The sequence below is a fragment of the Salvia miltiorrhiza genome, chromosome 3 (assembly GCF_028751815.1).
Source record: "Salvia miltiorrhiza cultivar Shanhuang (shh) chromosome 3, IMPLAD_Smil_shh, whole genome shotgun sequence".
In the NCBI taxonomy this organism is placed as follows: domain Eukaryota; kingdom Viridiplantae; phylum Streptophyta; class Magnoliopsida; order Lamiales; family Lamiaceae; genus Salvia; species Salvia miltiorrhiza.
This window is the reverse complement of record NC_080389.1, coordinates 21413235-21427003: the sequence shown is the minus strand read 5'-3', so window position 1 is coordinate 21427003 and position 13769 is coordinate 21413235. Positions and strand designations below refer to the sequence as shown.

Here is a 13769-nt window from a genome sequence, read left to right as displayed (position 1 = left end):
CTGTGAGAGATGAAGGATGAAGAGTTTCGCCGGGGAAGAGAGGTGTCACCCTCGCCGAAGAAAGGCAGCGCAAGTGTGGAAGAAACTAGGTTTTTGCCAAAGAAATGGAAGAAAATGAAATGCATTTAACCGAACAAAAACAAATGGGAAGAATTTAATTAAGAAAATTGATTAGGATTTAATTAAAGGAGTAAGTAGGTTGTTTATCATTTATTGTGGTGGGTCTATGAATGGCAAAATAAAGTAAATATGACAGTCAAAAGAGGGTAAAATAGTATAAAAAGTAAAATATGACTATTTTTGGTGAAAAAAAAGGTTAGTTGGACGGATGAATAAAATATATGTGCAGCAAAAGTACCATGCTTTCTGTGAACACGGAGAGAGAATTATATTTATTATTTTAATAATATTTTTTATGAAATTAAAATTTATTATTTCCTCCAATTCTTGAAAAACTTGTTTCCACTTTCATTCAATTTACACATTCATCTTAATTTTTGTATATATATATATATATAGGGATGGGCTACAGTGAGAGCACATCTTAAAATAAGAAATAAGAACAATTTTTAATGTATGAATTTTATGTAGAACACGTATGAATTCACTGTATAAAGGTATGAATTGTGAAAAATAAATTTTTGCTACCTTTGGGATTCGAACTCAGGACCATAAATTCATCCAACAGGATTACGAATCAACCGTAGATCTTCATGATCTAAGGGCTGAAAATAATTTTTATTTTCTATCTTAAGAAACACAACCAGAATCTGGCCGAACACCGACGGAATATTCCGTCGGTAAATTATTTTTAATTTTTAAATTTTAATTTTTAATTTTAATTTTTTTTTATCAACCTATCTTCGTATTCTACAAGTATTTCGTATTTTTAATGTATTTTGAACTTAATTGCATATGATTTGGCCAACTTCTCAGTGGGTCACCCATCTTACTAATGCTCTGAGTCAAGCACGCTTAACCTTGAAGTTTCTTTCGAGTGGTCGCCAGTAGAGAACACGCGTATTATTGATATAACTAGCACCTATTAATTCATTTAAACTCTATTTCAATATACAATATCATTTATTCATAACCTTAGAATATGTCGAGATGATATCTAAGACTTGTGGTGCCGACGAAAAAATGACGGTAAATATATTATCGAATTTAAGATAATAAATAAAAATTAATATTATCGTTTATTAAAAAGAGAAAATATTATTGCTAAAAATAACTATCAATTTTAAAATATTTTCAATAATTTAAAAATAATAATAATATAGAAAATTAATTTAAAATAATTTAAAATAAAAAAATAAATAATAAATAATAAAAAAAATAAAAAATAAAAAATAAATAAAATAATAAAAAAAAAATTTACCGACGGACTTTATCCGTCGGTACTAATTTTAAAAATAATTTAAAATAAATAAAAAAAATAAAAATACAAATAAAAATATTTATTGAAATTACCGACGGAATATTCCGTCGGTAATTCGTCGGTAAAACATAAAAATAATTATTAAATTCGAAATTACCTGATTTTCCGACGGAGTTTAATCCGTCGGTAGGGATTCCGTCGGTAAAAAATAAAAATAATTATTAAAATCGAAAATACCGAATTTACCGACGGATATTGTCCGTCGGAAGTGATTCCGTCGGTAGTAAGTCGGTATTTTCATCGGAAATAGATGCCGGCTCCGGCGATGTTGCCGGATGACGGTCAGTCGGGGATCCGTCGGTAGATACCGACGGAAAATAGTCCGTCGGTGATTTCGTCGGTGTTCGACCAGTTTTCTTGTAGTGAAATGATCTTATTTTAGCCCTCCTCTATATATATATATACCGCTTTTTAGCTCGAGGGATGAAATACAATACTATAATTTTATACCTAACATTTATTTATAAAACTGAAATTTGATAAATTTATATACTCTAAGTTTAAAATTATCAATCCTAATAATGAATTAAAATTAAGTGAAATTGAATGATAAAAAATAATTATGTACCCTAATTGAATGGTGATGAGGAGTAATATATGCAGAGCAGCGGAGTGGAGCAGAGCAGAGCAGCGGAGTGGAGTAGAGCGGTGGAGCAGAGCAGAGCAGCGGAGCGGAGCAGAGCAGAGTAGCAGAGCCGAGCAGCTCTGCTCGAGCAGAGGAACCGTCCCGACAAAGCAGAGCTACCAGCTCTGCCCGAGCAGAGGAACCGTCCCGACAGAGTAGAGCTACCAGCTCTGCCAGAGACGACCTTGCCAGAGCTAACTTTACCATCGAGTTGGGCTCCATTTCTCTGTTTCGTGGGCTTCAAAGTTAGGCCCAATTAGTTATCTATAAATAGAAGGTTTAGCATTAGCATTGAGAGATCAATTCATTCTACCATTCCACTTGTAATATGTAAAATACTCTTGAGATAGTAAAGCCAACGAAAAACCTCTCGCTGAAATCATGCTTTATCAACTCAATTGAGGTTCTGCCCATTTTTCCAAAAATGAGTTCATTCATCCTGGGTTTCTAAATCTGATTCACATTGATGGAAATTTTGGGTTAAGGCATAGGTCCAACAAACGCCATAGCAATATGACTATCTCCAGATCCGATCGCAGCAAAAGGCTTTTGCCGATCTATGGCTTCTTAGATCCCGATTTCAGCTGGTATTTGGGAGAAAAAACTCCAAATTAAGTTCAACCTTAAAATCTCAGGGAATCTACCGCCGGTCTCAGCTCCACCGCTGGTCTCAGGGACTCAATTGCTCAGGCAGCATGCTGCACCCTGCCGCCGCCACTGCACGCGTCGTTAGCCTCCGATCATCGAAAAAGTCTGGATCTAACTCCAGTCGCAAATGTGTTCGGGGAATTGTAAATTTCTATATATATATATATACACACACACATATATGCGTATTTGTGTATCATTAATGGCTTGAATTTGGGCCTTGGATTGCAACTTATTCCTATCTCGATCTATGTTGGGGTTGTCCGTGCTTCGTCTTCTTCTCCTTTGTCGGTGAAATTCTACCGCGCCTCAGTCTGTCTGTATATCGAGCCTCCTCCACACCGCAAAATCTCGAAGAGGGCTCCATTGGAAACCCCCCAAATGATGATCTGGGCCTCGAGAAGAAATAAACATAAAAGCTAAGACATCTATTCATCTCTCTAGATTTTATCACCTTTTGAATCACATAAGGAAAGATGAAAACTAACATTACATTTGCGATTATTTCCATTTGCTATCTGTTAATTTCATTGTTACTTTTGAAAATGTTTATCTGGAGAACATATAAGTTTGGCTAAATGTTTGAGATATTGAAATGCCTATTGCGTGTTCTTGGTTTTAAAGATTCAAAGATTTGTGTCGAGATTCATGTTGTCACTTGTGGGGTTATAGTGATTGAAAACAAATACGAATTTCATTAATATTGAACTTAGCCCATTAATTTCTACTAATTTTATTTACTCGTCTCTTGTCTAGAGGGATAGCAAAATGATCAGGATATTTCAGTAGCTTTTCTATTGTACACTACCTTGATTGTGTAGCGATTGGCCCTTTTAAATTCATCATTTGCCCTGTGCTGGTTCTTGGGACTTTTGAGCTTGGTATTATTGTGCTTTTACTTTACTTGTAAGCTTGATAGTGCTGATGCTACTATGATTTTGGGGCCTGATATTGCTATGATTTAGCTCTATATTCGGGATTACTTTAGCTATGATTTTTGCTCTGATTTTGGGGAATTGATTCTGTCATTTTGTTGCACTAACTTAGCCCTGTCGCATTGTGAGTTCAGGGCCACCAAGACGGGTATTTCAACATTTGCTCGTTGTTGAAAGCACTACGATTGCCTAGCCAAGCCAAATATGGTTTATTAATGGGAGCTCTTGACAAGGGGACAAATGACAGCTCCGCTAGTTACTTGCTCGGGTCCTAGGCTCAACTTTTGAGGAATGTTATAGCGTCAAGACAGGGCTGCTGAACATACTCACAAAAAAGACTAATTATGACATGGGTTTCTGGGTTGAAGACATTATTGAATCTAGGGTTTCATATCATCTGCACTGACGAATAATTATTGTTTATCCATTATACTTTCTCTTTGAGAATCATGATTTCAGGATTGTGGATTTCAGCCATTGGGACACAAATATTCTAATTTATACGCCATTTTTGGGGATTCTCACAACTTTTAATCGGTGAAATAAATGTTTAGAACATCATTGTTGCTCAGGAAAAGTAAGGATAAGCAAATTTGGGGAATGATTTGAACGATTATGGTAAATACCATAATGTAAAACAGGGTAACCCACTAATAAGTGGTAATTCAGGTACTTGGCTGAACTCTATCAATGGAGAAAAGCATGATTGGGATATGTTATACTTTAACAATTGGACATAATCATGATTTATGTTATCTTTGATGGGATGTGAGAATTTAATGTTATCTTGGAAGCTGCACAACTTCTGCATATATGCTAAAGTATAAATTGGATGCGTGGTTTTAGGAATTCTGTGAGGTTGTATCGTTCATTGTAATTATTTCATTTTACATTGCATATTTTACTTAACATGTTCATGCATAACATTGCATATGTCACCAGATGGGGGAGTAGGGTATATACCCATAATTCATAATTTCAATCCAAATTGCTGCTTAGCAAGTTAAGGGGAAAACAAACATCCAGAGTCAACATCCACGTAAAGCTGAAAATCAGAGCTAAAAGGGGCAGAGCTGAAAATCAGAGCTAAAAGGGGCAGAGTTGAAAATCAGAGCCGAAAAGCAGAGCTGAAAATCAGAGCTAAAAGGGGCAGAGCTAAAAATCAGAGCTGATAATCAGAGCTAAAAGAGGCAGAGCTGAAAATCAAAGCTGAAAATCAGAGCTAAAAGGGGCAGAGTTGAAAATCAGAGCCGAAAAGCAGAGTTGAAAAGCAGAGTTAAATGGGCAGAGCTGAAAAGCAGAGCTAAAGAGTTGAGCAGAGGATACCACAGTAAAACAGAGCAGAGAGAAGGTTCATTTTTAATCGTAAGCCGCGAAAGTTGGATGCATCCCCTGGATCATCCATGCTCCGCGCAGAGTAATCTCTTAACCGTAAGCCATGAAAGTTGGATGCATCCCCCGGATCATCCATGCTCCGTGCAGGGTGTTCTCTTAACCGTAAGCCACGAAAGTTAGGCGGGTCCCTTTGACCATCTATGTTCCGTGCAGGGTGTTCTCTTAACCGTAAGCCACGAAAATTGGATGCATCCCTCGGATCATCCATGCTCCGTGTAGGGTGTTCTCTTAACCGTAAGCCACGAAAGTTGGATGCATCCTCCGGATTATTCATGCTCCGTGCAGGGTGTTCTCTTAACCATAAGCCACAAAAGTTAGGCGGGTCCCTTTGACCGTCTATGCTCCGTGCAGGGTGTTCTCTTAACCGTAAGCCACGAAAGTTAGGCGGGTCCCTTTGACCGTCTATGCTCCGTGCAGGGTGTTCTCTTAATTGTAAGCCGCGAAAGTTGGATGCATCCCCCGGATCATCCATGCTCCGCGCAGAGGGTTCTTTATTAATCGTAAGCCGCGAAAGTTAGCTGGGTCCCTACGACCAGCTATGCTCCGTGCAGAGTATTCCAGCTAGCACGCGGGAAGAGTCAGAGAAATGCAAATGAAGGAAGAGTCAGAGCAACAAAAAATTCGTCAGAAACACTCATATATTGTTGACTAGGGGGGAGTAGCTGATGAGGAGTAATATATGCAGAGCAGCAGAGTGGAGCAGAGCAGAGCAGCGGAGTGGAGTAGAGCGGTGGAGCAGAGCAGAGCAGCGGAGCAGAGCAGAGTAGCGGAGCCGAGCAGAGCTACCAGCTCTGCCCGAGCAGAGGAACCGTCCCGACAGAGTAGAGCTACCAGCTCTGCCAGAGACGACCTTGCCAGAGCTAACTTTACCACCAAGTTGGGCTCCATTTCTCTGTTTCGTGGGCTTCAAAGTTAGGCCCAATTAGTTATCTATAAATAGAAGGTTTAGCATTAGCATTGAGAGATCAATTCATTCTACTTGTAATATGTAAAATACTCTTGAGATAGTAAAGCCAACGAAAAACCTCCCGTGGACGTAGGCCTTCATAACCGAACCACGTAAATCTTGCCTCCTTTATTGCTTTCTAGTTTAGGTGTTAATTCACAATTCACCAAATGGACTGAACCCTAGTTAATAATCATAATAATTAAATTAAGGTACAATATTAAGATTGAAGAAAAAATATGTAAAAATGAAGAAAATTGAAAGTGGGACATAAATTAAAGTTTAAAAATTGTTGGGGGCGAATCCCATAATCATGAAATAAGATATTGAGTATGTCCGGATCGATGGCCACTAGCAATCTAAAATCAAAAATGCGTTAGAGCCCCTCTAAGAGAACAGATGGGGGTGTCAATGAAAAAATATACTCCCTCCGTCCACCAATCAACTTCCCATTTGGTGGTCGGCACAGAAACTAAGAAAGCTGAAAAAGGTGGTGTAAAGGTGGTGTAAAAGACTAAAAGGGTAGTGTTAATGTATTGTGATTACTTTTACTAATATTTCAGTAGCTATTTGACATTATTTTAATGCCTAGACTTAAAGTTTTTTTTTTTTGATAAGCTATTTATTTATTCTTTTTTTTTACACTTTAATTAAATAAACTAAAAATTCAGAAAATAAATAAATAAACTAAAAATTCAGAAAATAAATAAATAAATAAACTGAAAATTAAGAAAATAAATAAACTGAAAATTCGAAAATAAATAAACTAAAAATTCGAAAATAAATAAATAAACTGAAAATTCGAAAATAAATAAATAAATAAACTGAAAATTCAGAAAATAAATAAATAAATAAACTTGAAATTCAGAAAGTAAATAAATAAATAAACTGCAAATTCAGAAAATAAATAAATAAACTGGAAAATTCGAAAGTAACTAAATAAAAAATAAACTGAAAATTCAGAAAATAAATAAATAAATAAACTAAAAATTCAGAAAATAAATAAATAAACTGGAAAATAAATAAACTGAAAATTTGAAAATAAATAAATAAATAAACTGGAAATTCAGAAAATAAATAAATAAATAAACTGAAAATTCGAAAATAAATAAATAAATAAATAAATAATCTGAAAATTCAGAAAATAAATAAATAAACTGGAAAATAAATAAACTGAAAATTTGAATATAAATAAATAAATAAACTGGAAATGCAGAAAGTAAATAAATAAATAAACTTAAAATTCAGAAAATAAATAAATAAACTGGAAAATTCGAAAGTAAATAAATAAATAAACTAAAAATTTAGAAAATAAATAAATAAATAAACTGGAAATAAATAAACTAGAAAATAAATAACCTGAAAATTCGAAAATAAATAAATAAATAAACTGGAAATGCAGAAAGTAAATAAATAAATAAACTTAAAATTCAGAAAATAAATAAATAAACTGGAAAATTCGAAAGTAAATAAATAAATAAACTGAAAATTTAGAAAATAAATAAATAAATAAACTGGAAATAAATAAACTAGAAAATAAATAACCTGAAAATTCGAAAATAAATAAATAAATAAACTGAAAATTTAGAAAATAAATAAATAAATAAACTGGAAATTCAGAAAATAATTAAATAAACTGGAAAATTCGAATGTAAATAAATAAATAAACTGAAAATTTAGAAAATAAATAAATAAATAAACTGGAAATAAATAAACTAAAAATTCAAAAATAAATAAATAAATAAACTGGAAATTCAGAAAGTAAATAAATAAATAATCTGGAAATTCAGAAAATAAATAAATAAATAAACTGGAAATAAATAAACTGAAAATTCGAAAATAAATAAACTGGAAAATAAATAAACTGAAAATTCGAAAATAAATAAATAAATAAATAAACCGAAAATTCAGAAAATGAATAAATAAACTGAAAATAAAATTTTCAGAAAATAAGTAAACTGAAAATTCAGAAAATAAAAAATAAACTGAAAATTTTGAAATATCCTACTCTATTTAATTAAAATCAAAATTGGATTAATTAGACAAGTAATGATAGAGAGTGTGGTGGGTCCAATTGATAAAGTGTAGTAATTTAAAAAGTAAGGGAGAGTATATAAGTCCAAAAAACAGAGTTTGAAGTTAATTGGTGGACAAAATTTTAGAGGCAAATGAGAAGTTGATTGGTGGACGGAGGGAGTATAACGCTGCAAGTCAGTCGAGCAATATATAGGAAATAATTGACTCAAAGCGTAAAATTAATTGAATAATAAAGTAAGGTTAAGATAATAGATTTCTTTTGTTTTTTTGAAACTGTTAAGATAATAGATTTCGAGTTGGTGACTTGATACAAGTCAGTTAAATTCTATCAAGTCAAATATGCAATTGAGTTTTTAATAAGCAATTAATTGTTTAAATCGATTTTTTTCTCAATTTTCCTGATATATTACTAATAATCGATTTTATAAACCGCAATAAATTTTCACAAAAACGAAACGAGGCGGAAAGTTTTAGATCCCAATAAATCGTTGCGTCGTCCTTTTACTACAGCCAGTCTAATTTTTCCTACAACACAATAGCCCTGCAAAGACACATGCCCTTTTCTTTCACCACTATGCTGTTTTTTACGCCTTTCATGCTTCAATTACATCAGACCAACCCAAACACACCATACCCATATTTTCAGCTTACCTCCATGCCTTTTCTTACACACTGCATTACCTAAACTACTAAATCAATAGCCACGCCGATCGACACTCAATATATGAGTCCAAATTTTATATCCTTAATCATTCAGCACAAAGGAAGAAACTGAAATTCAACACCAAAAACAAAGATAATGAACTGAACTCAAGCTCTGGAGTTTGCTCTACTTCACCAAGTTCCAGAAAACAAGCAACACATCGTCAAGGTTTCATTATCTTTTAAACTCAACTTGTTTTAGCTTCTTTTTTTTCTGAACATGCTAAATGCTGCGATTCTGAGAAAAAAATGCTGTGATAATGAAATCAAACACATAATCAAAGAGTACTCTCACGTAGCAACAACGGACTTCACTTCTTATGCATCAAACCAAAAGAAATAGGGTTAATAGTGTTTTATGTTTCGAACTTTTAGCATTTTCCATAAAATGTCCCGAACTTTCATTTTCTCCTAAAAAGTTCTGAACTTTCAACTTTTTCCATAAATTGTCCTGCAATACAAAGTTTGGTGATGGAAAGATAACTTATCTCGCGCGGATGAAATATTTTGAAAATCTCCATTGTTGAAAAACCATATTAGGAACCACTGTTTATAGAAAATATTGAAAGTTTGAGATTTTTTGTCATCTTTCCATCATCGAATTTTGTATAGCGGGACATTTTATAGAAAAAGTTGAAAGTTCGGGATTTTTCAGGAGAAAATGAAAATTCGGGACATTTTATAGAAAATGCTGAAAGTTCGGGACATAAAACACTATTAACCCAAAGAAATAATTATAGATGAAGTTATATAGCATCAAAATACGAAAGAACCTAGAACAAAAATGAGAATCATATATAATAGTCTTTTTTTTTCTTTGGGGGTTACTTCCCTGTGCCCTGGTAGGTTGAGAGCAAAGGAAGTTGACGACATCGGCTCGTTACTGCTGTTCGTCCGGCAGAGAGAGACTCAGAGGATGGGGCTGACTGCGGCGGCACCATGCTGCTTGACGGAGGAGCCGCGACGGCGGCTAGTCGGTTCTCAACTGAGTTGGGGGGGGGGGGGGGGGTTGGGTAAATCTGATCTCACTATCCAACCTTAGGAAATTAATAAAAGAATGATAAGAAAATTTAGGTTTGGTCCGGTGGTGGTTCGATCGTGCTCGTGCATTAGACGGCATTCTCCTGACCCAAAATCAGGGAATACACTTATTCGAACCCAACTGCACGCAGGGTTGAACCAACTACCCCATGGCTAGCTATAAATAGAAGCCAACAGGATGGTCAGAATAACTCATTCAGCACATATATTATATTGATTCGAACGTTTTTAGAATTAGCTTTCATAATCTCCATATAGTTTAAGTCCTAGGACAGTGCCCAGTCCCGAGTATCAAGGAATTTACCGGAATATTAAGCTTCTAGTGTGCAACACACCTCCAGTTCCAACTGTTGTATCTTGGAAGTATATTCCTTCAAACCACAAACACATATAGCGGGACAATCTTGTATTCTATTTTCCAACACGTACTATGATTTGTAGCGGGAGGAAACGTATATTAAGAAAATTAGGCTATTGTATAAATGCTAGATTAATTTATTACATTACAACATCCATAAAGTAACAATATTCAAATGTCTATACCTGCAGCAGAAAATGGAGGGCGAAAAAAAGAAAACGGCAGAAGAAATTCTAAACATAGCAAGTATATGTGAGGGTGGCTGCAGAGACAAACAAAACTGCTGCATGGATCATTTATACTCACTGATAAAGGATCACACAAAGGAGTGGAAGGAGATCGAGGAGATGAGGTTCGCGGAAACTCCGCTGCACACAGCGGCAGCGGCGGGGAACACGGAGGTGGCCATGGAGATCTTTAACCTGATGCCGTCGCTGGGCAGGAAGCTGAACAAGGAGGGGCTGAGCCCCCTCCACCTGGCCATAGAAGGGGCGCACCATGACACGGCGCGGGTGATGGCGAGATCTGACAAGCAGCTGGTGCGGGTGAAGGGCAAGAAGGGCATGACTCCGCTGATGCAATGCGCTGCCAGAGCCGACGGCGACGAGGGGATAAAAGATCTGAGGCTTCTTGCAAGGCTCTTGGTTGCATGCCCCGACTCGGTCGCCGACGTCAACAACAACAACCAGACTGTTATTCACGTGGCGCTGGAGCATAGGCGGTGCGACACTGTCTGCATGCTGGTGGATTGGCTGAGGAGGATCAGTTCTCTCCGTCAGGGATATCAACGGCAACACCACCCTTCACGCTGCAGCTCAATTTGGCTGTGTCAAGGTCAGAATATATATAAATATATATATTGACTTATTCATCAATTAATTTCATCATCCACTTTATAGCTGTTTGGAGATCAGAATATTTTTACGATGCATTGAAATTTGACATGATTCAACAACACGGGTTCTATTTTGGATGACTAAAATGGTGTTGTTTGGTTCAAATAAAGAAATAAAAAAGGAATGATATTAAATAAAGGAGATGAATGCTTATTTTTATTGAGTATTTGGTTTAACAATGAAAATGAATCACTAGTAGAAGATTTTTTTTTTTAAATTTGTTTCTCTTCTATTTTGAAGGATAGCAAATTGAACGATTGAGTTACCCTCAAGTAAGGATAATGGTTAATTCATTACCCAAACCAAACAATATGGATTCAATTAATTGAATTTCTTTCTAAGCTCTAAAAAGTCCAACCAAACATGAGTTAAGTGTAAGTGTGCCTTGAAGCTTAATATTTATCTTTTATAAAATATATAAATTATATTTATTTAGGACCTTTTTACACTTATATTGAACATTCTACAACAATGCTCCACCATTGATGCTGGAATGCTCGACTCGTAGTGGTCAAATATGTCGAGCATTAGTGCATTTTTTTGAATAATATTAGACTACTAATGCTTAATTGTTTAACTCGTAGTGATCTAAAATGTCGAGCATTAGTATATATATTTAGAAACGCTTGACTCGCAACAATCAAACATATCGAGCAGTAATGTATTTTCACTACTTATGGATATGTTGAACTTGTATATATTAGTAAAAAATATTGAACAAAGTTTGTGATTCGAACAATATGAAAAAAGAGATGAAATTTTGAATTTATTAAATAAGGGAATTTTGTCCTTCCAATTTCAAAATAAATAATTTTTTATAATTTTCTTGTATAGTGAGTTTATTATTATTATTATTATTATTGGTAAAATCTACCATATATAAACGAGTTCGAGGGTTTTTTAGGACAGTAACTTAGATTGATTTGGAAATTAGGACAATAACTTTCGAATTTGTAAAAATAGGACACTAATTTTTTTTAGAGTAAAACAGGACACTAATTAATAAGTGTTGCATCCGCAGGACATTTTTTAGCCAATTATCGGCTGAGAAATGTCCTATTTTTACGACGCTTATTAATTAGTGTCCTATTTTACTCTAAAAAATAATTAGTGTCCTATTTTTACAAATCTGAAAGTTATTGTCATAATTTTCAAATCAATCTAAGTTAATGTCCTAAAACATCCCCTGACTCATATATAAACCCTGAAAATGATGCGCAACTATTCTTGTTCCTTATTGTGTGTAAATATCTTGTGAGCTCTTTGATTTCATATCATATATATAAATTAATGCAATGCTCCTTTAATTTTCGTAGGCCGCGAAAAAATTAGTGGGTCTGGTAAAATTAAACAGACTGAATTATGATAAGAAGACCGCTCTGGACCTTGCCATAACACACAACCAAGACAAAGCTGCAGACGACGAATATTCGGTGATCAAAATCTTAGAAAAAAATGGAGCCAAGAAAAGTAGTGAAATTCTCCACCCGCAAACAACAACAGAATACGTGCTCACCGAAGCATGTTTCTTTGAACTAGTCTCCCGAGCCTACTACTTTCTAACCCGAGAACTCACCCTCGAGATGCGCAACACCATCTTAGAGGGTGTTTGGCTGAGCTTATAAGTTCCTCAAAACAGCTTATAAGTTGTTTAGGAGCTTATAAGCTCCTCCAAAGTGTTTGGCAAAATAAACTCTCAAACAACTTATAAGTTCCAAAAATAAGCTCCAATAGCTTATAAGCTCCCAAAAAAATAAGTTCCTCTACCTCAACTTATTTTTTTATAATCTCATATGCAACAATCATTTTACAAATATTTTTCAACTATAATTTATTATTTTCATTATATATCATTCAAGTTCATTTTTCTTCGATTTTCTCTCTCTAAAAAATATTTTCTCTATCTAACAAAAAAATCTCTCTCTAGCTTATAAGCGCAATTATCCAAACACTTTGATAACTTATAAGGTCTTAAAAATTACTATATCTTATAAGCTCTTAAAATATCTTATAAGCTCCAAGAGCTTATAAGCTCTTTAAAATAAGCCTAGCCAAACACCACCTTAGTCGTGTCCGCCACCTACCAGGGGGTGCTTCAGCCCCCCGGCTGAGTTTATCCTCCTCCCCAGGATAAAACCAATATTGGCAACACTCGCCACCATATGCAGGGGTGGACACAGGTGGGCTTCAGCCCCCACCTCTTTATCTTTAATTACCCGATTTTTATGTAAAAATCTCAAACTCTCAGAAATTTTGAAAATGCAGCGCCAAACAAGATTTTACTCTGCGGGCGACAACGCATTGCGGAAGCACCTGGCGGGGCGGATGGTGATGGAGGAGAACCACTACCGGGCCTTCATGCCGACCAACACGTTCGCGTTCGCGCTGTCAGCCGTGATCGTGATATTCGTTGCCCCGGGCTCGCCGATGTTCCTGATCCTCCACCTCTGCCTGGTGTTCATGTGCCTCAGCTACCTTCTCGCTCTGGACTTCACATCCAGTTACACGGGCATCTCCGACATGATCTTCGTCATGTCCCTCTGCGCCATCATCGGGGCCTACGTCGCCAAGCTCTTGTATTATCCGGTCAAGGCGCTCCTGATTGACGAGGATTGGTGGCTGCGGCACCTCAGCATCAAATTCACCAACTACTCCAGTAGAGCCAAGCCTAACGGTTACGCAGCGGCCGCCGTGAAGAAGGCACAAATGATGAAAAAGCAGCACATGGTGCTAGGTCTTCAATGA

The 13769-nt window shown here is 35.5% G+C and overlaps 1 protein-coding gene across 1 annotated transcript; it reads left to right on the top strand.

Moving 5' to 3' along the window:
* The first annotated feature begins 10318 nt into the window (after positions 1–10318).
* On the top strand, positions 10319–13769 carry LOC131018521 (uncharacterized). Its single transcript, XM_057947239.1, has 2 exons — positions 10319–10962; positions 13273–13769. The coding sequence occupies exons 1-2, from the start codon at positions 10326–10328 to the stop codon at positions 13767–13769; spliced, it is 1134 nt and encodes a 377-aa protein (XP_057803222.1). The 5' UTR covers positions 10319–10325.

Bases quoted from the DNA above. Each gene is read 5' to 3' on its own strand.
- LOC131018521 (XM_057947239.1), top strand. From the start codon at position 10,326: ATGGAGGGCGAAAAAAAGAAAACGGCAGAAGAAATTCTAAACATAGCA. The intron at 10,963-13,272 runs GTCAGAATATAT...TCAAACTCTCAG, and splicing joins CTCAATTTGGCTGTGTCAAG to AAATTTTGAAAATGCAGCGC.